The sequence below is a fragment of the Dendroctonus ponderosae genome, unplaced genomic scaffold, assembly GCF_020466585.1.
Source record: "Dendroctonus ponderosae isolate FM_Combo_2020 unplaced genomic scaffold, Dpon_F_20191213v2 Dpon_F_20191213_10, whole genome shotgun sequence".
NCBI lineage: Eukaryota > Metazoa > Arthropoda > Insecta > Coleoptera > Curculionidae > Dendroctonus > Dendroctonus ponderosae.
In genome coordinates, this window is record NW_026017111.1 from 4,989,711 (window position 1) to 5,013,371 (window position 23,661).

At 41.4% G+C, this 23,661-nt stretch overlaps 7 protein-coding genes across 9 annotated transcripts in view; 4 read left to right on the top strand and 3 right to left on the bottom strand.

Moving 5' to 3' along the window:
* LOC109534077 overlaps positions 1-6,743 on the bottom strand; it is a 7,564-nt gene extending 821 nt beyond the window's left edge. The window contains exons 1-2 of one of the 2 annotated variants that reach the window (XM_048662241.1): positions 6,612-6,743; positions 725-944 (exon numbers count right to left, since the gene is read on the bottom strand). In XM_048662241.1, coding sequence (XP_048518198.1) covers positions 725-944; positions 6,612-6,646 — 255 coding nt within the window. In that variant the 5' untranslated portion in view covers positions 6,647-6,743. Of the gene's footprint in view, positions 1-724; positions 945-1,458; positions 2,393-6,611 lie in introns of those variants that run through there. The other variant, XM_019899633.2, reaches the window with a different exon arrangement.
* Positions 6,744-6,847: 104 nt separating this feature from the next.
* On the top strand, positions 6,848-8,357 carry LOC109534071 (WD repeat-containing protein 55 homolog). The gene is made up of 4 exons (XM_019899625.2): positions 6,848-7,266; positions 7,319-7,553; positions 7,608-7,825; positions 7,877-8,357. Exons 1-4 carry the CDS (start codon positions 6,921-6,923, stop codon positions 8,290-8,292), a joined length of 1,215 nt encoding a protein of 404 aa, XP_019755184.2. The 5' UTR covers positions 6,848-6,920; the 3' UTR covers positions 8,293-8,357.
* A 390-nt stretch (positions 8,358-8,747) lies between these two features.
* On the top strand, positions 8,748-10,390 carry LOC109534060 (protein CDV3 homolog). Its single transcript, XM_019899613.2, has 4 exons — positions 8,748-9,050; positions 9,148-9,332; positions 9,388-9,621; positions 9,704-10,390. Exons 1-4 carry the CDS (start codon positions 8,880-8,882, stop codon positions 9,843-9,845), a joined length of 732 nt encoding a protein of 243 aa, XP_019755172.1. The 5' UTR covers positions 8,748-8,879; the 3' UTR covers positions 9,846-10,390.
* A 302-nt stretch (positions 10,391-10,692) lies between these two features.
* Positions 10,693-18,588, bottom strand: LOC109534059 (focal adhesion kinase 1). 2 transcript variants are annotated; one of them, XM_019899612.2, is made up of 14 exons: positions 18,447-18,588; positions 17,569-17,687; positions 17,359-17,517; positions 17,125-17,292; positions 16,447-17,065; positions 16,272-16,394; positions 16,037-16,219; positions 15,561-15,971; positions 13,759-14,091; positions 13,548-13,699; positions 12,189-12,329; positions 11,906-12,139; positions 11,528-11,853; positions 10,693-11,370 (listed from the first exon to the last, which is right to left on the bottom strand). In XM_019899612.2, exons 2-14 carry the CDS (start codon positions 17,620-17,622, stop codon positions 11,130-11,132), a joined length of 3,144 nt encoding a protein of 1,047 aa, XP_019755171.2. In that variant the 5' UTR covers positions 17,623-17,687; positions 18,447-18,588; the 3' UTR covers positions 10,693-11,129. The 2 variants fall into 2 exon arrangements, with proteins under 2 accessions (XP_019755171.2, XP_019755170.2); XM_019899611.2 differs by having other exon boundaries at positions 17,569-17,727.
* A 286-nt stretch (positions 18,589-18,874) lies between these two features.
* Positions 18,875-19,992, top strand: LOC109534066 (proliferating cell nuclear antigen). Its single transcript, XM_019899620.2, has 2 exons — positions 18,875-19,263; positions 19,324-19,992. The coding sequence occupies exons 1-2, from the start codon at positions 19,043-19,045 to the stop codon at positions 19,883-19,885; spliced, it is 783 nt and encodes a 260-aa protein (XP_019755179.1). The 5' UTR covers positions 18,875-19,042; the 3' UTR covers positions 19,886-19,992.
* Positions 19,993-20,072: 80 nt separating this feature from the next.
* On the bottom strand, positions 20,073-21,961 carry LOC109534065 (protein Rae1). Its single transcript, XM_019899619.2, has 4 exons — positions 21,789-21,961; positions 21,413-21,711; positions 20,677-21,035; positions 20,073-20,623 (listed from the first exon to the last, which is right to left on the bottom strand). The coding sequence occupies exons 2-4, from the start codon at positions 21,689-21,691 to the stop codon at positions 20,188-20,190; spliced, it is 1,074 nt and encodes a 357-aa protein (XP_019755178.1). The 5' UTR covers positions 21,692-21,711; positions 21,789-21,961; the 3' UTR covers positions 20,073-20,187.
* A 168-nt stretch (positions 21,962-22,129) lies between these two features.
* On the top strand, positions 22,130-23,402 carry LOC109534067 (cytochrome c oxidase subunit 5B, mitochondrial). Its single transcript, XM_019899621.2, has 2 exons — positions 22,130-22,394; positions 23,055-23,402. Exons 1-2 carry the CDS (start codon positions 22,313-22,315, stop codon positions 23,336-23,338), a joined length of 366 nt encoding a protein of 121 aa, XP_019755180.2. The 5' UTR covers positions 22,130-22,312; the 3' UTR covers positions 23,339-23,402.
* The last annotated feature ends 259 nt before the right edge of the window (positions 23,403-23,661 follow it).

Here is a 23,661-nt window from a genome sequence, read left to right on the forward strand (position 1 = left end):
GGGGGGTCATAAATGGTTTTTGAGAAATGTCGAAAAAGACGTCGTCATTTTGAGACGATTTTGCTATCAAAAAATCGAGCAAACAGCATCGTTCTGGAAATTTTTCTGGACTTTTTTGAGAAAACTGCAAACGGTTCATAAGAAAACCTTTATGTTGTAAAAGCCCCAATTTATGCTCTAACCAGTGGTGTAAAAATGAGCGCCCGAGCTGAATTTCTCCCCGAGAAATAAGCAAAATCGTGACGAGAAACATAAATTTTTGACCTAATCTTGTACCTGGGTGATACTCAAATTTTCTTTCCTGTGTGCAAACTACAGCCATTCCCTCACTCGCGTTTCTTTGCGTAAATAGGGCTTTAAATTATCTTTTCAATGATACCAAAACGAGCTCTGAGGCTCAAATGGTTCTTGAGAAACGTCGAAAAAGACGGCGTCATTTTGAGACGATTTTGCTATCAAAAAACCGAACCAACTAACATCGCTCTGGAAATTTGGCTTTTTTGAGAAAACTGCAAACCGTTCATAAGGAAACCTTTATGTTGTAAAAGCCCCAATTTATGCTCTAACCAGTGGTGCAAAAATGAGCTCCCGAGCTGAATTTCTTCCCGAGAAAGAAATTTTCTTTCTTGTGTGAAAACTACCGACATTCCCTCACTCGCGTTTCTTTGCGTGAATAGGGCTTTAAATTATCTTTTGAATGATAATCGTGCGTTGTGATGCTTACCTGGATGACGGGGATGCAGTTCTCGTAGCAAAAAGCTTGTAAAAGGACGGCTTGGATGTGGGTGGCGGCGTCTCCGGGCCTGGTGGTAGGCAAGACGCACAGAACCACCTCATCGGGGGTGTTTTCCAGGTGGGCGATGGCGGGGAAAAGACCGCACACCAGCCGCCCACCTGCCTTCGCCTTGGTAAGGGCCGTCCTCAACGTCTGACCCAAAGTAATTCTGAAAGAAGCAAAAAAATTAAACTCTGCAGTTTCGGGACTTTTGCGCCGTAAACAAATGCAATGACCTCAACGTTGGAAAACGTTGCTCCCGCCCACGGATTAATGCCCTTGACGTTGCTTCGCTACCCCGCACTTCCAGACGTAAACAAGCGACATCCCCATAGGGGGGTGCGCGTTTCTTCTCGCAGGTTAACCGTGAAGGGAACAAGGACGGCAATAGTCCACGTGCCGATGACCTTGGCCGTTAGGCGTCCTTCGACTTTGACCTATCACCTCTGCCGTGTGAAACTCCCTTTGGCGCGTCAATGAATTTTTTACAATTTTTATTTACTTAATAACGGGATTTGAGGATAGAAAAACGAGCACTGGTCCAAATCCCGTCACTTAATTGTCACCAAAAAGTCATCCAGTGGCTTCGTTGCACAACATTGCATAAAACACCCAGCCTTGCATTGGTTTATCGGCTTGATTTAGTTAAAATAACTGATATTTCTGCGCTCATTTCCACCTACCTGTTGATCATTTTGCACTTTTCCTGTGGCTTGTCGACGCACATTTTATTAATAGCGGTAATCCTAAGCGACTTGTAACCCAGCTTGCACTCAAACAGCAAAATTTGCTTCACTGATCGACTACTTTCACCGATTCACCGTTGCTCAACTTTGCGAAACAGCGCGTTTGAACTTGACAGAGACAACAGGGACTCCTCGAACGTAAATAATGAAGTTTGCGATATTCTGACAGGCGCTTTTATATGTGGCAGACTGCGCATAGGGGTGGGGGCACGTGAATTCCATGAGTAGACGCGATCGACTGCGTTTCGAGGAAACCCCTTGGGAGGTGGCCAGTTGCGCCAGCGGTTTTCATTCTTCGCAGTGCCGGCAGGCAAACCATTCAACTGATTTGATGGTTGATGGTTGGGAATGTACGCGAGCTGATTCACGCAATCCGTTGGGTTCTTTTCGCCGTCCTCGACATAAAACCCATGTAATTATGCAATCGACCCAGATGAATGCGCACAGACCACAGGCTGATCCGTCTGCTCAGGAAATTCCATCGGTCGATCTGGTCCGGTTATTCCCATCGGATGCAACCGGCTCGGTGATGGGATTCGGGACTTTTCTGTGTATCTGGAATGTATCAACCGGACCAAAACCTTCGATCGAGCGAATTGATCCCACCCAGAATTTTAAGTTGGCCAATTAACGCGTTTGCTCTAATTAACCAATGACCAGGATATAACATTGGATGGTCGCTTAAAAATTATCAAGCTACATCAATTACTACATGCAAACAAATGAAAGTTCCGGCGTTGTCAAACTAGGTAAAACGTAATATACAGGGTGTCAATACATCAGCTATTCTGCATAAACAAGTCACTCATAAATCGGGGATTCATGAATGAAAAATAGGTGGTAGAGATAAAACTACTAAAAGTATTCAGGTGATGCCGCTCTCTGAGTTAACGGGTTATAACTCAACGGTTAATGAGTTATAAATCATCTATTAAAGCTTTACGCGACTCGCGACTGGAAATTTCACATCTAAAAAGGGTTATTAACATTTTTTCTGAGCAACGTTTTACTACTTTGTTTAAACAACTAAAAAAAATTAATCTAGATTTCCCCAGCAACCGAACTGAGTCCAAAGAAAGTCGAGGAGTTTTCTTGTAAAATCGACCTCTTATTTTTTTGCATAAAAGATTCAGTTCGCCAATATTAGACAGCAAAACGTTTTTAAACGCGGTTTTTCTGTTTAGAGTTTAGAAATATTGACCTAAAAGTGAAGAAACTGCAGTTTGAAGTGAAGAAACTCCCAAAAATAATGCGATTTTGGCGTAGAAAGAAGTGCTTAATAAAAACTGCTAAATCTGGAATGGCCTGAAAATTTAAAAGAACTTTAGAAATCCTCAGAGATGAAGGCGGCGAATTTTCCCAATAAGTTTTTGTAAAACTTTTGCTCTGCGATCGTTTTTTCAAGATAGTCTTAACTACCTTCGGTAAAAAACTGAATAAAATTATTTGCTTTTTTGTGCCAAATTCGAAGCTGAAATGGGTTTTCTAAAGTTTTCTGTAAACCGATGAATGAGGCGAATTTGCTAGCAAAATTAATTTTATAATTTTTGGCTGAAAACACCCTGTTATTGTCAAAAAGAAGAAAATCATCAGAAAAAAATGCTTCTTTGAGTTTTCGGGAAAAAAACGGTAGGAATTTCATTCCGTTTTTGACCCGAATTCGACACTGAAAAAAGTTTTTGTAAAATTTTTACAAAGCTATAAATTTATCTTGTAATTTTTCTGGTAAAAGCCCTCCAGATCGTCAGTATTTTTAATTGAAACTACGAAATAGAGCGTTTTTGAGTAAATGGTAAAGAAAAAAATTCAGTAAAAACTAAAAAACCAAATTTTCTTGCAAATTCTACACTTCAGAGAAATGGAGGTGACGAGATTTTTCATAAATAATCTGTTATAAACCTTCGCTTATTCAGTTCGTTTTTTGATCGAAAAATGTGAAAAGTAAAACTCTACAAAATAGAGCGTTTTTGAGTTTTTTGAACGTAATGCAAAAAAAATCAGTCAAAACAGTTCGTTTTTTGATAGAAACTTATTTGACTTTTGTGCCAAATTCGAAGCTGGAAAGGGATTTCAAAACTTTTTCCAAAGCAACGAAGGATTCGAAATTTATTTAATAATTTTCCGCGGAAAATATCTTAAGATTGTCAGCATTTTTAAGTGAAACCTTATAAAATTAAGCATTTAGAAGAAAGAGTAACTTGGCTAATACTGGAAAATTCTGAAATTTGAAGACATTTTAAAAACATTATTAATAAATGGCCTTTAAAATAAATCTAAAAAAAGTAAAAGAAGTTATCAACATTTATCGATATAGGTACAGGGTGAGCTTTTTTCTATGATTACTACCTTGAGATCTTCGAAACAACAGAAAATCAAATAATTTCTCCTGCCGTCAATATTAATCTGATAGCAAAACATTAAATAAAAAAGTTGGGGCAAATAAAAAAGCAAAGGATATTTTTACAAATTAACTGTCATTTTTGACATATGACATAAACTTGTGTCTTTTTAATGGCTGTCATTCTTGATTATGCCTTTACTAAATAGAGCATTTTATTAAGATTTCAGATATTCCTATCATATCATCAGGTTTTTACCGACAAGCCTTTGCGACTGATTTTTACTTCGTACACCCACGATTCATCATTTTCCGATTGCTTTAAATGTAACAACAATGACTTTCCGGTATTTTGACCTGGCAAATATCCGGATTTATCATCGAGTGATTACACCATATTAACCAAAACTCGTTGTTTTAAGTGGCTGTAAATTCGAGTATTAGAAAACCTTGCCGTATGGTTTGATAAGAAGTGATAAGATAATACGCGTAAACCTGTTAAATGTTAGTATGAGGATGATTATTCATCTGCATTTGCAAAACTAATTTCCGGCCTTGGCAATGTGGCGCCACATGCCACATGACCGGGAAATATTGTATATGTTAATTAGAGGAAAGGATTTATTTATTTGAGGTGTTTTCCTGACTATTGGACCTAAATTGCGGTATCTTCTAACCGACTAATCGACGAAGGAACGCATATTTTTGAAAAAAAGATGGACGAAATGAGGGGGGAAAACTGTGAAGAATCAATAGGTTGGAAGAAAAGAACCCATGTCTCCTTGCCAATCCGGTTTTAGCAAAGAAAATCATCCAGACACCCCCAACAAGGACTAACATTGACATTTTATGTCTCCAACGGCATAAATCTCAGATTTATTAATGTATTTGGTATAAACCCGTTTAGTCGTTGAATATTTGCGATGAATCTCTAATCAAACCATTGACTAGGGCAACCCGATTACCAGAAAACAAACAAACAATAATTTTTCCATGTGAATATCCTCGACCAATCGAAATACTCGCACTTGTACTACTTGTAGTAGGTCTTGAATTGACCTCACGCCTGACCCGGCATGTTTTGATGACGCACCGGTAAACCCACGCAACTGAAGCAAATCGCTGGCGGAAAACGCCCACTTTTTCAGAAAATCCAACATGTCCCAACCGGTTGCAACGGAATGAGAGACGATTCGGATTAGTCACTTGAGGAATGCATGTACTGTGTTGCCGCATTGTTCGATATGTCGGGTGTTTGGACGCGAACGATCACGTTTCGCCGCTTACGTTGACTTTACAATGAAATTCTTTAATTGTTATTATGATTGTAATCCCCCACTTGGGAAAAACATGTGATAAACACACTAACCGGAATTGATCCGCTAAGTAATCTGTGGCGCAGTGGGAAATTTCGCGTTTTAAAATAGCACTTAATTATTAGTATCTATTGTTGTTTAAAAATAGCTTGCGGTCCTCAAATATAAAATAGGCTGGACTATCTGGACGTAGCTGGGAAAACAGTTGACTGTCCCAGAACGCGTGGATGTTTTAGGATCAACACACGTGGCGGAATTTTGGTACTTGACTTTCCTAGGTGAGACACGTGTGCGTGAGAAAAGACTGCGCTCTGTATAAACCGCTAATTTGTTTATCACTTCCCATTCTCAACCTGTGGAAAAACCTCCAAACAACGAATTCCGATAAGCCTTATCTATATTACACAATCAGGAATTACGCCGATAAAGTTTTTTTCTGCGAAAGGTCAGTTAAAGTTTACCGGGAAATGTTGCGTTTCATTGGAAAAGGGCTTTGAACGTCGGGGAAGCTCAGTAATCGACCGGCGTCTCCAGTGAAACGACGCCGTTCTCTGAACTCGCCGACTTCGGAAAAACTACACTTCGGGGTGATTCAGGAAAACAAATATGCAATGAGTGGCTCAAAGTAAAACTCAAAACTTCCTCCGGGCCATCAAGGCGTCACAGACATTTAAAACTCGATTACTTTGATGGGTCACATCGTATTTTACCAAACCAAGAGTTTATACTCGTCCCAAGCTCTTTGGCAGTGACGCATTTGTTGTCGTTCTTTTTCTATTACTTGTCCACCGAGCGAGACGAAAATTTGATGTTTTTAGCGCATGTCTCATCAAATTGTTACATTTCCCGGAAGTATGGAAGAATATTGAAATTATTGATTTGATTTATTGACGACTGTCGGCAGTTTCTATGAATTTTTCCAAGTTATTATTTAAATTGACCGATACATTTTTTTCTTCTTACTATCATTACATCGTTAATAGCTTTGTTAAGGAATCGTTAATCGTTAGTGCTGTTAAAAGATTGAGAATATAATTTAAATAATTGAAGCTCGAGATACCAGCAGCAACGGTTGTTGTTTGTAAACAAAAAGTAGTTATTGATAGAGACTCGATAATAAAAGACGCAAATAAAGTATCGTAAAAAACACCCAGTGTTCGTCATTATAATTATAAAATAAATACATAAATACTGTGCAAGCTTGTTTGAGTCCTTCATTTTTTCTTCTACTTGCTTCATAAATTAACTGCAGGAGTTGATTTGAACAGCGGAAAATGCATTTTGCAAAATTTAAAAATAGAAAACTAATTAAAAACGTAAAAAAACATTTGAATCTTTTTGGTTCGTTTGAGCTTGTTAAGTTTGCATTTGCTTCGGTCATTAAGTTTATTTTTCAAAGAACCTGTGCAATTCGCATTTACTTAAAAAATCCATACTCATCGAAACAGCCGCTTGCAGATAAACCGCTCATCTGACCAGCTCCCGTTAACAGTAGGGCTCCATGGGCCCCACAATCTGCCAAGGAACATAACTGACAACTGAACACAGAACATACCCCCTAGGGGGGATATTTTGTGCAACTGAAACAACAATTTTACGGATTGCACCCCGATCAAAGCAGATCGTCTGCTGTCTCACTCACACGCGTGCACTATCATCGACGAAAACCAACCCCGGCCTGTCAATCAAGTATTTTCTAAATATGTGAGCTTAACCTCACTTTCGTCTAACCTCACTTTAACGTAATGTGCAAGACCAAAGGGCTAGACATTAGCGAGGCTTCTGACATGGAGCTGGAGCCCTCATCGGACTCCTCAATGGAGAGTAGTGACAGTGAGGTTGAGATTTCAGAGGCGGAAAATGAGGCTGCCGAGACTGTCCAGGAGGAGGAGGAGGAGGAATCAGAGGACGAAGTGATTAAGGCTATTAAGCGAGAATGCGAGCGCAAAAACGACCACCCGCCAGTGATAAACTGCGAGGACTTTATCACCGATATCTCTTTTCATCCCGGTAGCGATATTTTGGCTGTGGCCAATATTGTGGGGGATGTGATGTTTTACAAGTACAGCAATGAGGAAAACAGCCTGCAAAGTAAGTGGGGGAGGCCCCGTGGTGGCCGTGTTGATCTAACCAGGCTTTGCAGATACCTTGGAACTGCACACAAAGGCCTGCAGAGACATCGAGTTTAGCCTTGATGGGGAGAGGCTCTTTTCCACCTCGAAAGACCGAACAATAATGCTGAGTGACGTGGAAACTGGCAAACTGATTAAGTTCTACGAGGACGCTCACGAAGTGCCAGTGTATTCTTTGACTGTTATCGATGAGAACGTGTTTGCTACAGGCGACGATGATGGCACAGTGAAACTCTGGGACACCAGGTGAAAATTGAGTGGAATGAAAGGGCTTTTAACCATTTGGGGGTCATTTAATAGGCAGAACGATAGGCCCGTTTACAAGACCAAAAGGAACGATGACTACATAAGCGACATGGTCACCAATGAGTCGCGCAAGTATCTGCTGTGCTCTAGTGGGGACGGCTCTTTGACTACCATCGATTTGGAGAAACGCGCCATTTACATGCAGTCTGAAGACCATGATGACGAGCTCACCTGCCTCGGACTGTTCAGGACTGAAACGAAACTTTTGGCAGGTACGAGGAGTTTAAAATCCTTAAGGCTTAAAACCAAGTGAACTGTTCCAGGCTCTGGCAAAGGTAAGCTCTATCTGTACAACTGGGACGAGTTCGGTCTGTTCAGTGACGCCTTTCCGGGTCCCAAAGCCGCCATAAATGCCCTGATCCCCATCACGGAGAACATCGTGGTGACTGCTGGAGAGGACGGCAACTTACGAGCCACTCACTTGTTCCCACATAGGCATTTGGGCATTGTGGGACAGCACGATATTTCGGTGGAGTGCGTAGACATTTGCAATAATGGCACGTTTATTGCGTCCAGCGGCCACAACAACGAGATTAAGTTCTGGAATGTGCAGTACTTTGAAACCATCGAAAAGGTCAGCCAGAAGCACAAGAAGCACGAACGGAAGAAGGAGCTGGCCAACAATTTGCCCTCTTCCAAAGTAAAAAATAATGCCGAATTTTTCAGCGACATGGCATGAGGGTGACCAAGTGTTGTTAATTATTAGGTCTCATTAATTAATTAATATATGAGCGTTCGAAGTTTCGCAGGTTTATTTTTTTGAAAAATTTTATTTACCCTTTTGGAATGCACGTAGTCCATTTTCATAGCGCCGAGGCAAGCTGTCTCAACTAGGGCTCGGAATTTTTAAAAATCTGATATTCGAATATTCGTTCAGTGGTTTATTCGAATACTAAAATTATTCGAATACTCGAATATCTAACGAATATTCGAGTTATGACTACACATAATTATTCGCTTTTCGAATATTCGAATACTCGAATTATTCGAGTTTGATTCCGAGCCCTAGTCTCAACATTCTTTCCCCACAGATTCAACTAATAATCACTGAATAATTCAAGGACCTGGCCGAGTTGCCAGTTGTTGCATATGCCAGAATCCACATATTCTCGATGATTAAGACGAGAACGACGGATCAATTCACGTCAAACAGGTCAAACAGCATCAATTTGTCATTGGGTTTCGGGTCATCGTGCAGGGTGAAAATCGTGTTATTTCCTCATTAAGTCCCCTTGTGAGTTACTGTGAACCGATCTCAGCGTGACCATGGCTGATCTAGACGATTTCTTCGCCAAGAAGGACCGCAAGAAGAAAACGTCCAAAAAGTTCACCACAACGGAAGAAGTGGCCAAGAAGCTGGAAGACACCGCCAAGAAGACGGAGAAGCAGAAAAAGGAGCGGGTGCCCGAAAGCGAGGAGGACCGGACGCCAGGACATGTAAGGCCCTTTTCATTAAATCAGGTTTGCCTCATGCGATTTGAGGTTAGATCTGGCCATATTGTCCAGTCGGTTTTTGACATTTTCTCTATTAAAGGACCAGGATGAGTGGAAGGAGTTTGAAGAAGAGAAAAAGGATTACACTGGCTTGAAGATCGGACACTTGTCGAGCAATCCCAACCAAGAGAACCACTCGGTGAACCCAGAGGCTGGATCGGGCGACCAAACTGATGGGGGCGACAATGGCGCGGAGGCAGATCGCAAGCCTGGACCCTGGAAAAGGCACGTGCTCCAACCACTCTATTTACAGTGATCTAACAGCGCTGATTTTCAACAGAATCGATGTGCAGTCGGATGGCGTGGTCGAAGAAGCGGCACCAGTGCCTCGCCCAGAGCAGCCCAAAGAAGCGCCTTCTGAGGGACCCACAAAATACCGACCTCCCGGCATGAGACATCAAGCCCAACACGGGAACTCGGCACCTTCCCGCTTGAGACACCACAAAGGCGTGGCTCCCGATATTCACAACGAAGACTATTTTCCCACACTCAGCAAAAGCGGCGACAATAAGAAGTAAGTTTTTAGTTCTTTTTGTTGTAGAAGTTGTGCCGAGTTTTCCGAAATTCAATTCTGTTACACACATTTTTTTGCGCAGAACTCGTGGTGAGGGTAGTTTTGAGGTGGTGCAGCAGCACCGCTCCTCCTCCCATCGCCAACAAATGGAACACTCAAGGGGCTCCAGTGGTCCCCAACTCAACCTAGGCAACCGGTACAACACGCTCAGCAACGATAGCTAGTAGGGGGGCCCGAAACCAGCAGCGGCACTCCAAGGGGGATGTGCTACCTCGATAGCAAAAGTATTAAATTGGGACGTTCCTCTCGATCAGCCGGGACAGAGCCGCTGCTTCTATGGCCCCATAGTTGGCCTGCCAATCAAACGTTTATTTTTAATCTATAGTATATTGAAAAATTTAAAAAACCGATTGCAATTTGCTCTGTACTTCGGGGGCAGATTTCTAGGAAGAATTTTTTCAAAATTCAACTCAAGCGCACTTCCCCCATCCAGTATTTCCACCGAATATTGTGATATTTTTAATCTACTGACCAGCGCCCCGTAGGTTGGAGAGAGACAGTGAAGGTTTTTGTAGATGGGGCTGGCCCTTCGGCTAGGCCCCTAGATACCTTCAGAGATGGGGGAGGGTGGACGCCACATTTCAGGGCGTTTTCTTAAGTACTCTGGTTTTAATTGAATTCATGTTTTTTTTTATCTAGTAGACCTGATACCGACTAAATAGCTAAACGAATTGGTTGTAAATTTTTTTATATTAAATTATATTCTCAATTTACTGCTTTTTGTTGTATGGCTGGTTATTCAATCAATCAAACGGCAAATCTTCACTAATGAACGTTTGCGGTAGTATAAATCGCTTTATGTACTTTTTGCACTTTTTTATTTGCCGCCTCGTAGAAAATTTATCGCTGGTGTTTAATTTTTACGGAAACATTGACTAACAAAGAACAAATGGGGCTCAATAACACTTCACGCAGAAACCAAATCGCTCTAAATAAATGGATTTTATCCAGTTCCAAAGCTAGGGCTGTTAACTAGTATTGTTTAGGAACGTACAATCAATAATAAATAAATAACAAAAACAATTTAATAATTAAAATAGCACAGTATTTGATAATCATCAATCAATAAGATTATAAAATTATAAATTTCCAACGTAATCGCTAATTTGTTGCATTGTCGCGCAGCAAACTGAATATGTAGTTCGCTTATTTGCCTCGTTAATTGGGAATGTTGTCAAATTGTTACGGAAACTCCCAAATCCTACTCTTTAAAAGAAAAAAAAAACATATTCCCTGAAATCTGCTTACATCCGACCTGTTATAAAGTTAACTTTGGTTATAATAATGCTACTGTTAGAGCTTGTTAAAGCGAACCTCCACTGTAAACGCAGCTAGTCCGATTAATCTCGAAGAGCAAAAACTGAGAGTATTCTACTTAGCCGGTTCCACATATGCTAATAATATCACACATAATTACATACTAATTTTCAGCACTAATTAGCGACTTTTTAGCTAGCATGTTTATCTTTAAATACGTTCTCTGATGGTTCACTTTGCGCCGCATTCGGCTCAAAGTTGGACAATACTGAATTTGAGGACAGTTCTTCCGAACTTCCTTTACTGCCAGCATATTCCGGCAGTTCGTTTGAGCTGGGGGTTAATGGGGGATGTTGCATTCGAAGATTATCGATCACGTCCAAAAGATTCTTTGAATCCATTGCCAAAATATGAGCCGTACTCAACATGCCTCTGCAAAAAACCGTTGGAGAGTTTATTAATCCATTTTAATCATCAGACGATAATGGGAAACCATTTGCAGTTTTGTGGGCTGATTTTAAAGCCATATTTGAAGAAACCAAATGGTTTCTTTTGCGAAAAAAATCGTATTAAGTGTGCAAACAATTACTTTCGATATTCTGCATCCAAAGTGGTTCTGCTGTATTGTTGAGCCAGTTTCATGGCACTGACCAAGTCGCTCATGTCCTTCGAGAGCACTTTATGGGCCATTTCGACTTCGCGCAGCATACTGGCAGGCAAACTGCTCACAATTTCGTCTACACTGGTGAGCAACAGCCGTAGCTCCAACCCGACGTTTTTCACCAGATTCAAATACTGATCAAACCGCGAATGCTGCACGCCTTGCGACAGCAACATTATGGCTTTTACCACTTCAGTCGTGCATTTATAAACTCTATCGTTCTCTCGCTCCAAGCTAAGGGCTGGCATGGAGTCCTGGAAAAATGTGCTCTATTTAACCGTTAATTACTTCAATAAGAACGAAAACCTTTGAGTGAGGGAGGCGCTCCAAACTGTTCAGCCTGCTCGCGGACAGAACAGGCGAAGAACTTTTGCTTCGGTTCAGCGACTCAGAGCTGCTCTGCAGAGTGGCGCCAAACCTGACCGAGCTCAGGTCCTGAGCAGCTCCCCCCGGGTCTGAATCTGCGGTATTGGAATTGTGCGATTTGTTCAAACTCTCCAAACTGGTTGCCTCGGATGGGACGGCACTGAAACGCTTTTCCTGAAACATTGCCTGTTAAAACAAATCGCTTCTCAAACGCTAAGTTTACCAAGTTAGTTTCAGTCTCAGCTAACCATCGGGAATCCTCGTTGGACTCCAGCTGCTGCTGGCGCAAACGGCGCTCCAAAACATGCTCAGTGATTGGATGGATAATTTCCCTGGCACTATCCGACATCAGTTGGGCTGAGAGCTAAAAACACACACTTTATCAACCACTTATTGGAAGCAAGCGCAGGAAAACGTGCCAAAAGCCAAACGAAATAAGCGCTCAACAAAACAAGAGCGGTGTTTTTTCCTTATAGTCCATTCATATTAGTCAAAATAGGGTAACACGCTCGGAATTCAAGATAACAAGCTGTAAACTCGCAAAAACCTTTAGGTCAACGTCCTAAAACTTGTCCCAAAACCTACTTATTATAGTGTGGACGCGACTGTGGATAACTAAGGTCAAATATAAAAAAAAACGTCTTTTTGTGCAAATATATTTCGGTTCCGGTAACCTTTACGGTATTTAAATTTATTATGAATATTGTAGTAGATTAAATTCTCTACAACTTTTGCTTCAAAAATTTTTTTATACGTTAAACCATTTTAAAACGGGTTTTAATACCGTAAAACTTACAGAAAACGAAATGTGTATTTGCAAAAAATGCGCAAAGTAGGTTTTAAAACAAGTTTTAGGATGTTAAGATAAAGGTTTATACGACTTTAGAGCTTGTTATCTTGAATTCCGAGGTGAAACGCTAATTTGACTGGACTATTAAGCAATCGCGAGTTTCCCCTTTAAACAGCTCCTGGGGCTAAACACTCTAAAATCAACGTCTAGACTAAAAAACCACGCACATGCAGCGGGGAAAAATCAAAACTGCACTAAACATGCCTGGGTTGGTTCGCAAACCTGTGAAGATGGTTGATAGTACTTATCAACAGAGCGAGATTGTGCAAGTAAAGGCTGCTTATGTGCGCAGCTTTTCACATTGTCGCCCCCAAAATCGTAAAGGCTCTCCTCAACGTCGGTGTTTTTATAAACCACCGGGTCTGGATGGTAGTTCGGAATGGACTCTAAAGTGTAATTAGTGTTGCGACTCAAAGAGGAGGCGTATGAGTTAAAACTGTGGCCCCTCTCGAGCGAATGCACGTTTGTCCTGCCGCTGTTGTTAAAATGCGAATTTGCCGATCTCGGACTGCGATCTAAAGATCCAGATTTCAGAAAATCTGTTTTTTCCGCCGAATGGATTGGCACTGAGCTGTCGCTATCGCACAGCGCGGCGCTGTCGAGCGATTGCGATTCCAGCGGAACTTCTGGATCGAGCTTTTTAAGGCTGCCCATTGGAATGAGGCGCGTTTTCAAAACGGGATCGGGAATATCGTCTTTTTTATCAAACTCTACTGCTACTGTGTTAAATACCGAAGCGGGCACGGTGTACATGGCCGGAGTGATTCCTCTGTTCTCGTTCTCTCTCATCAAATGCGCCAGAACTTCGGGATTTTGCGCCACTATGTAGGTTTGAGGCATTGGACTTCCTGACTCTGCGTTCGGAATCGACACCGATTCTAATACTACGAAAGGAAATTATCGGTTGGACGCATTCAAAACTACTAAGCAAAAAACTGCTTACCTGGATATCTGGAGGGTTTCGGCGGCGGACTGACATCATCCATTGAACTCCAGGACATAGCGGCCACCCTTCGAGTTTCGCGTCTCAAAGTGTTTTGCTGGCTGCTTCTTTCTTCAAGTAGAATTTCCTGGAGGATTTCTTTGATATCCTTAAAACTGGGGCGTTTGCTCGGCTCGTACGACCAACACTGCGACATCAGCGAGTAAAGACGCGGCGGACAATTCTCGGGCAACGGCAATCGTTCGCCGTTTTCGATTTTTCCAATCACGTCGTTGTTTTTTACCCCTTGAAAGGGCTTCACTCCCAACATTAAGATTTCCCAGATGCACACGCCTGAAAACCAAACAAATTCCCTGTAAAACTATTGAAAAATTGATGATGTTAGGGTGCAGTCCTAACATTAGCTCGAGAAACACTCAAACGATTAAGCTGCATTTTCAAAACTTTTTGCTTGAATATCTGATCTTAACACTACTGTTGTCTTCTATTACAGATTGATAAAGAGTGCTCTTGTTTCACCATAACGAACCAACTTTTGGTTGGTGTGTCTATCTCTCTACCATAATCGACGTTTCTTAAAAACGATTTTCGATATTCATTTTTACTACGAATTGATAGACCAGTTCTATATGGTTGAGACGGATTTTTTAAAATTAATTTTAATTATTAAAACAAAATCTAAAATGCAACCATCAGATTTACTGCATTTACTGTTGAGTTAACCATCAGATATTATTTTTTTCAGACGTATATGTATACGTCTGAAAAATAATCCGTCTCAACCATATACCGGGTGTCCCGTAAGAATGCTAGAAGATTTTACAAAGAGCACAAAATTGTGAATAAATGATTAATGCATCAACCTTAAAAAAGTGAGTTGATTTCATCCTCCAACTAAAAAGTTCTGGTAGTTTTTGTACCACGACACTCAAGAATTCACCACTTGTCTAAAACGGCTGAACTCGATTGTTTCATCAAAATATAAGTCTTACATAAGAACAAATTCACAGCGAGTTTCCCTAAAATACATCGTATCATTCTCCCGATATTTCAAAAAAGATATTTTTTTTTGAAGAGCTTTGGCCATCAAGAGTAGAGGAGCGAGACATTTTTTTGTTAGGTCAGATCGTCTTCTTTTGGTTCAAAGAATATCGCAGTACCTTTTTGATCATGAGCTTACGGGACACCCGGTATATGGTTGAGACGGTTTTTTTTTCAGACGTATATATATACGTCTGAAAAAAATAATACCTGATGGTTAACTCAACAGTAAATGTCTAGCATTGCTAAGTGACTAGAAAACAGACATATTTTTTTACGTTAAAACTATGAATGCTACAATATTTTACAAAGAGCACAAAATTGTGAACAAATTATTAGTGCATCAACCTAAAAAAAATCAGTTGGTTTCATCGTCCAACTAAAAAGTTCTGGTAGTTTTTGTACCACGACATTCAAGAATTCACCACTTGTCCAAAACAGCTGAACTCGATTGTTTCATCAAAATATGAGTCTTACATAAGAACAAATTCACAGCGAGTTTCACTAAAATACATCGTACCATTCTCCCGATAGTTCGAAAAAGATAATTTTTTTGAAGAACTTTGACCATTAATAGCAGAGGAGCCAGACATTTTTTGTTAATAAAAGTTAGGTCAGATCGTCTTCTTTTGGTCCAAAGAATATCGCAGTACCCTTTTGATCATGAGCTTACGGGACACCCTGTAGAACTGGTCTATCAATTCGTAGTAAAAAACGCAAGAAAATTCGACGAGTCTAAACCACGCAAACCACACACTTACCAAACATCCAAACATCACTAGCAGTGGTAAACCTGCGAAAATTGATGCTTTCGGGGCTCATCCATTTGATGGGCAGTTTGCCTTTAGACGCCCTGTAATAGCTCTGTTCTTGGCCCATCCATCTGGACAGTCCGAAATCGGCCAGCTTCACACTGGTTTCGGAACTGACCAACACATTTCGGGCTGCAATGTCACGATGAACGTATTTCTTCGATTCCAAATAGCTCAGCGCGGTGGAGAGTTGAAAGGCAAAGGTTAGGAGCGTTTCCAGTTCCAGTAGGGTGCGGTTGCTTTGCAAATAGGCGCGCAACTCGCCCAATTTGGCCAGTTCCATCACTATCCATACTGGCGAGTCTGAGCAGATGCCCATCAGCTTAATTATATGGGGATGGTCAAACTTTTGCATTATATCTAGAGTTAAAGGGAAATAATGAGTGAAACCCAATCAGAGGCAAGTGTGAGGAAGTGGGACTTACATGCTTCCTCCAGGAATTTGTCTGTCGTGGACGCATCTGCGTCACTTTTGCACGTTTTAATCGCGACTGGAATGGTAGTGCCTTCTTTGGTCATCACTGTGCCTTTGTGAACGTCCCCGAACTGGCCCTTGCCTAATATTATTCCCAGCTCGATGTGGTCGCGATTTAATTCATAGTCTCTCACTGAAATAAAAATTCACTCAGCTTTCTCAGCGTCAAAATACTCAAATATTACCAGCGGGAACCGAATAGTCGCCCTCCTCAATAATTTCCGCATAATCCTCTGCGAGCAGGATCCCATCGTTATTTCCCAGCTTGTGCCTGCCTCCAAACCTCTTGCGGTCTGCTTCGGAAAAATCTACAAAAACGCCCGTTTAGTCTCTGGTAAACCTTCCAGGCAGGCCTTTAACCTTCAGCAGTCCAAACTGAGCACTCAGCTTCGGAATGTATTCGGCAATAGCCATCGATTAGATCCGCCAGGCTTTCAGCGACTGCAGCGTTCGGACAGATGAAGCAAAGGATCTCAGCGCTAGTGGTGAGTTTCAGTCGAAGAGCCACCTTGGAAGTTTCTTTGCAGTCTTCAATCTTCAGTTTATTTATGTGCTTGAACTCGATCCTCCTTGCAGCTGAAGCTTGGATGCCGACATCCGGCCCGATAATCAGCTCGATTGGAATGGTGAAGCTTTCACTGGTTCCGTAATCCACTTCGAATCGCTCTTGATCGCATTGAGTGTGCAGTTTCAGCAGCTCCAAGAACTGCAGCATGCAGTCCAGCTCGCTGGTGTTTGCCAGCTTTTTGCAGTGGGTTTGAATGTGCTTTTTCAGCAGTTTTGGCTTGATTTTATCCAGCATTCCATGCGGGATGAATCTTTGCAAGCCGATCTCACGGTCCAAGTACTCTAGCGTTGATTTCTTGTCCAGTCCAGTCGACGCGTTGGACAGATATTTCCGAATATCCAAACAGCAGATCTGAAGCGCCACGTCCTGATCCACTTTGGTGTGCAGTTCTAAGTAGTAATCGCTTCTCACCTGCCACAGCAAACTGATTTTAGAATCTCACATTATGCAGTCAATTAATCTCCACTGACCTGCTCATAATAGAAATTGAATGTCGCTGTATCTTTATTGGCCAGTTCTCGCAGTGTTTCCGGAAGGTACCTGATGCGAAGATCGTACCGCCAATCGGCCCCCGGACACTTTTGAAGGTACTTTTCCTGCACTTGTTGCATGGTGAAGTCCTTATGCAACCAGTAAACCTAGAGAAAACGGCCCCAAACCGCCTGTTATTCGCGAAAAAGCGACTAAGTGACTTCGCTTGGTACCTCTTTGGAGGACGGCCTAGTGAGTCGCATTGCGTACAATCCACTAAAATATCCATTTCCAGTGGATCGTCGCTCTTGCGTTACAATCGTGATGATTCCTTGTATGTTGATGCTGCCGCCATGCCGCACCACGTTGAAGCCCCCATTAGGAAGACAGACCTGAAATGGGCCCAATTGATTATTGCTGCACAGGCAAAGTGAGCAGCGTACTTTTACGGTTCCTTTATCTGAAGATGCATTCTGAGCCAAATCTGACTGCTCCATATCCAGTTATATTGGACAGGGATGCCAGGAGATCGTTTCACTTCGATGCAACATCAGGATGAACACTAAAGAATCGTTGGGTGTTCAGGAAACTTGCATTTATTCCTTAGGAAACATGAGGCAGTAACATTAGAAATAATACTCTTTTTACGTTGTTTTGTAATGAAGGATTTTGATTCAATAACGGGATTTGGGTCTATGTAAAACCAGAAATCTGTTTTTAAGTTTCCGACGTTTCGCCTAATTTATTTAGGCCTCCGCGCCCACCAAATTAACTAACTTTTCATGAATTAATGACATTTTCAATTATATCTCGCAAACTGTGAAAATCTTGGAATAACCGCTAAAACCTTTTCGATTGAGCGTCTCGAAAACATCTTTTCCTATTTAGGTTTAGTCAGATATTCCTAACTTTTACAGAAATAGAAGCAAAAATAGAAAAACTTTAAAGGTTGAAACATCTTCGATCTTAAACGCACTGGAAAACATCTAAAATTAACGAATAACACAAATACAAATGAAAATGTGCCCACAATTTCGCTGAAACTAAAAACCATACTCACATTAAGTGACATATTTAAGAAACAGAACTTCAATCTTATTAATTATGGAGTCACTTGTGAATAACATATTGCTTCATTCAGAAACTATTAAGTATAAACACTGAGTGTTCAGAAGACAGCTGAGCTTCAGAAGAGCAACAAAATGCGCTTGTTCTCTACAGCCAACGAGCTTTAATTGGCATTTCCTGAGTTCTTAACAAGGAGCCCCCAAAAGCACTAGAATTTCTGCCCCAACTAATATAGAACAGATTTTCAACTCACCTGATGAGGCACGAGTCCAAAAGCACCGATTTAAAGTCACAATTTGTCAGTTTCACTTGAATGTTGTACCATTTTGTTCAATGTTTAATTATTGATTTATTTATCCCACATCGTTTGAAAGGTTATGTATGGGCGAGGACAGTTTCATGAATTGCCCTTTGCGGATGTGGCAACATCGAATAAAGCAATATAGACAATTCTGAAAATCAAAATTGTATTCACCAATAATAAGTTATGGAATGTATTTGCGAAAATTAGGGAATTTTTTGGAAGATCTAAGTACTTTTACAGGAGAGAGCGCAGTTTGGTAAAATAATCCATTTCAAAATAAATTTATTATTATTGTTAATATTATGGCCTCTAGACAGCGTTGCCTCTGTCACAACAGAACATTGAGCTGATGGTGGCAACACAAGACAGCTGTCAGTTCAGTCAGTTTAACTGACATCTGTCTCATTCGTTTGCCGCCTTTTACAATAAATAGACCGAGTAGTCGTTAACAAGAACTTTCGAGTGTGACTCCCTTTGTTCTTAGCGTTTAAAAATCAAAAAGTGCATTAAAAATAGTTAAGCCATTTTAAGCAAACGGTCCAGCCATGTTCGAAGCGCGTTTAGTGAACAGTTCAACCTTTAGAAAGGTTCTGGACGCAATCAAAGACTTGTTAAACGAGGCGTCTTTTGATTGTTCTGAAAATGGAATTCAGCTGCAAGCCATGGATAGTTCGCACGTATCTCTAGTTTCCCTCAATCTGAAATCGGATGGTTTCGATAAGTTCCGTTGCGACCGCAACCTGACCATGGGGATGAACTTAACTAGGTAAGGGCCACGTTTTTTTTTTGGTTTTTGGCTTGTTTCTATCTGTTCTTCATTTTTCAGTCTAGGGAAAGTGTTTAAGTGCTCAGGGGCCGATGATACGGTCACCATGAAGGCCCAAGACTATGCAGATACAGTAACGTTCATGTTCGAGTCGAAAAAGCAAGATAAGATTTCCGATTACGAGATGAAGCTGATGAATCTAGACCAGGAACATTTGGGGATTCCAGACACCGAGTTTTCCTGCATCATCAAAATGCCCTCAATTGAATTTGCCAGGATAATAAGAGATTTGTCTCAGTTTGGCGAGTCCATTGTGATTTCCTGCACCAAGGAAGGCGTCAAGTTCTCAGCCCAGGGCGATATTGGGACTGGCAATGTTAAGCTGGCCCAAACCCACAACTTCGATAAGGAAGAGGAATCGGTCACCATTGATCTACAAGAGCCAGTTGCCCTAACGTTCGCCTGCCAGTATTTGAACTCCTTCACAAAGGCAACTCCCCTCAGCAACCAAGTGAAGCTTTCAATGTGCGAGAATGTTCCATTGGTTGTTGAGTACCAGATTCCCGAGTTGGGCCATTTGCGATTTTATTTGGCCCCCAAGATCGAAGAAGACGAGAACTGAGCCCCAATTTTTACTTCCTATCTCATCACTGTTAACGTTGTTTTAAGGTTTTGGAAAACATCAGGATATGCTGAATACTCCAATGATAATATAAGTTTTATAACTGATTCATTTTTTGATCTCATTCGTCTATTTTGAGTTGGAACAACCTGCGGTTTCCCACTTTCTTTAGTTGGAGAAATGCGAATTTTTTGCGGATCTTCAACTTTTTATTTAATCAATTGTTTAATATTTGACAACAAAATCAAAAATCGTATTTGAAGATTCTCTAAATATTACAGAATGAGTCGGAACGAAGAGCATTAAGAAGTAGGTCTGGGTTTCAGCTCGTCAAAACAGCTCCTCAGATAAATGTAGTTCTTCTTTTGAGGATTGTGATACTCATGACCTTTGCTCCAATCGTAGCTGACGGCATAGGCGAATATCTGGCCATTGTGGTTGAAAGCGCACGTTGAAATCGATTGTTCCATCTCGCTGGAGGCTTTCAGTTTAGTGCGAGCGTCCTTGTCCCAGAAACTGAATGTTCCATCGGACCCTACAGTTGCTAAAGTGCCGTGAACTGGATGAAAAGCCACATCATTCACCGCATAAATATCCTGGAATCCATTCGGCGTGCCATTCGAGCGATGGCATTTGAAGGTGAAGTTGTCTTTGACTGTGGTTGGGTTTACGTATTGAATGGCAACCCGACCTTCGATCGAGCCGAGTGCATAACCTGCGGGTTGTTTCTTTTTATCCCTGCAAAAAAAAAGGCTTCAAGATCGGCTCTTTGAAACTTTGAAGACTCTTACTTGAAAATCTTCATACATCTGTGTTGGTACTTCAAGGGACTGTCCAATTTCTTGAATTCCTGCGGCTTTCCTTCGAGTTGATAAACGATAATGTGTCGATTAGCCGTACCGACAACGGCCATCGGATAATCCACATCGGCACAGTAACACCTTTCAGGCAGATTAATACTCAGCATGGGAGTTGGACTTCTCGTGTCCCAGAATTTGAGGGTTTTGTCCCAAGAGCCAGTCATTAAGCAGGGGTAGTTGGGGATCCAATGGCATGTTTTTATTGGGGCATCATGAACGGCCACTTGCACTACTTGGTTGCTGGCCAAATCCCACATTTTGGCTTGTTTCTCGCAGCCAGCCATAAATACCTTAAATTAAGTAAATTCTTTCATGAAATGAACGTTGGAATCTTCTCAGTTTCAAGCTAAATCCTTGCTTTTCAATCAACATGTGGTGGTTCCAATAAAATTTGGCCTGTGTTCAACAAAAAGCCACTGTTTAGGAGCCAGTTCCACTAGTATGAGAGCGAATATTGTTTCTTCAGCCGCGCTACAGGATTATTGTTCTGTTTATGTCCAGTGCTCGTTCAAGACCTTATGTAAAATCAGGCTGCGCTCAGACCCTAATGAAATTTTCTCACTTATTAGACAAAACCTTCCTGTTGACCGGGTCAAAAATTTCAATCGCCACTTGTACTAGTTCGAAATTTTTTTTAATTCCCACCCTCATCTAAGGTTTAACTTACCTTGGTCCCATCCTCACTCCAAGCCACATCTAGCACTGGCCCGCCGCAGGACTGCATCGATTTCGGAATGCTGGTTCCCGACTGTTCAATTTCCCACAATCTCACATTGTTATCCCAACTGCCAGCTACCAGGAACGTTTGCGGAATGGCTGCTGGAGAAAAAGCCAGAGAACTGATGGAATCATCTGGCGGCTGCACCACTTCATAATCGTTCATCGGATTGGGCTTGGCCACTGTTGTCGTAGAGGCAAAACTGCCTATAGAGCTTTGATTGTACATCCTCCTAGCCCAGATCGAACCTGGAGATTGAGGTAATGAGGAGTTTTTGAGCAATATGATCAAGTTCCACAACACAGATTATTGGATTCATACACACCTTTACTCACAGGACTTGTTAACTTTACAGCAGTCGAAAGGTTTTACAGAATCTACAATATTATTAATTTACACAACAAACTTAACAATTTTGTGTTTGATTGATCGCAAATTGACAAACACAGACTACTCACTATGTTGTCAAATAAACTGAGCAACATTTATCAGGTTAGGCAATATACCAGCCTGGGCAATAGAGAGGACAAATCAGCATTATCAAATCGCCGTTTTGATCCAACTATTTAACTTTATAAGGTAGCCGCAAAGCACCCAGAAGGCTACGCTTAGACAGAGAGGAATTTTTAGCCTAAGGGGACTGAAATTCCAGCCAAAAGGCCTTAGCCCCATTTGTTCTGCTATTGGCACCATTGAGAAACCAACTGGTTGGCACTCCTTCAGTTGCCAGCTGCGCCATTTGCCGATACCACACCGAAAAGTCTGATCCCAACTTGTCCCGGAATTAGTTTCGGATAAGTTGTAAAGTAACTGAGATAGTAGTGTTGCTGAGTTAAAAAATCGAAAATTATGGCATCCCTTTGTGCTAGAATGGTAGCCAGTAACGCACGGAGACACATTTTTTCGTCCAGCATCCGTTGCTCATCGAAAGGTGAGTCTGCCTATCCACATTACGTAATTGGATGTTCGATTTTCATGGAAATTGAGTGGTTTTGAGGGTAGTTGGTAGAGCGGCTTGGTCGGACACTCGCTCGAGAAACTGATAATGCAAATTCAACATTTCCGATCACAATACCCTACATTACTAACGTGTAGACGGTCTCAAGGAAAATATTGAGAAACATCATTATTTGGAACCGTTAAAGCTCCTTAATGAACGTTTGAGGCCTCACAAGAATCAGTACCATTTGCAAATAGGGAGGGGATAATCACCTATTAATGCTCTGCCTTGGCACGCTAAGCAATATCTTTATTGAAACCCGAGTGGGTTTCAATAAATTTAGCCTTCTAACTTAGGGGAAAGATTCCTTTTTGGTGTGGCAAAGAAGGCACCACTTGCCCTAGTTTGGAAGTTGCGACCGCTAGTGGCTCCACTGCAAGTGAGGAATCGCGCATTTCAATTGCTTATGAAAAATCCTCCAACATTCCGATTTTCATAAAACGATCCCAACTTTTAACCCAAACCTTCGTTATTACACCAACCAAATTTCAAGTTGCTGCCATCAGGAAGATCAACCATTGTCCTTCTTTAAGCTCAAACCTTCCGTTTTTCCATGAGTCATTTTGAAGCCATTTATTCTGTTTTTTTCAGTAACGTTGGGCGATCCCGTGGAACATGCGACTGGTCTAGAAAAGCGCGAAATCCTGGCCAAGCTCGCCGGTAACGACAACCCCTTTGATATGCGAGTGATCAAAAGGGGCGTAGGCTCTAAAGCCCAACCCACCCCGATTCCATCTGCGTTCGATTCAAGACTGGTGGGTTGTGTGTGTGAAGAAGAAGCCACCACCATTAATTGGATGTGGCTCCACAAAGGAGAACCAAGAAGGTGTGAATGCGGCCACTGGTTCAACTTGGTTCACAAGGCTCCTGTATAACTTACTCATTGTTGTAAATTAGATATGTCTATATAGTATTTAAAAAAATGATTCAAATCAGTCATTCATTGTCTATTTTTTGTCCACTCAAAATTCTCGCTCACGAATTACTAATTTTACAATGAACAAAATTTTTTTTTGATGGTGCATTTCCAGAAAAATATCGTTTTATAATCAGAGATTATACAACAGTAGACTACTCTACTAACCTTTGGTGGAATAATGAAACATATCTAGTATCCACAACTTTTGAATTTATCTGTCGTATTAAGACCACTTGGGCGTTGCCAAACATAACCAAAACGATGTGGCTTTCCCGCATT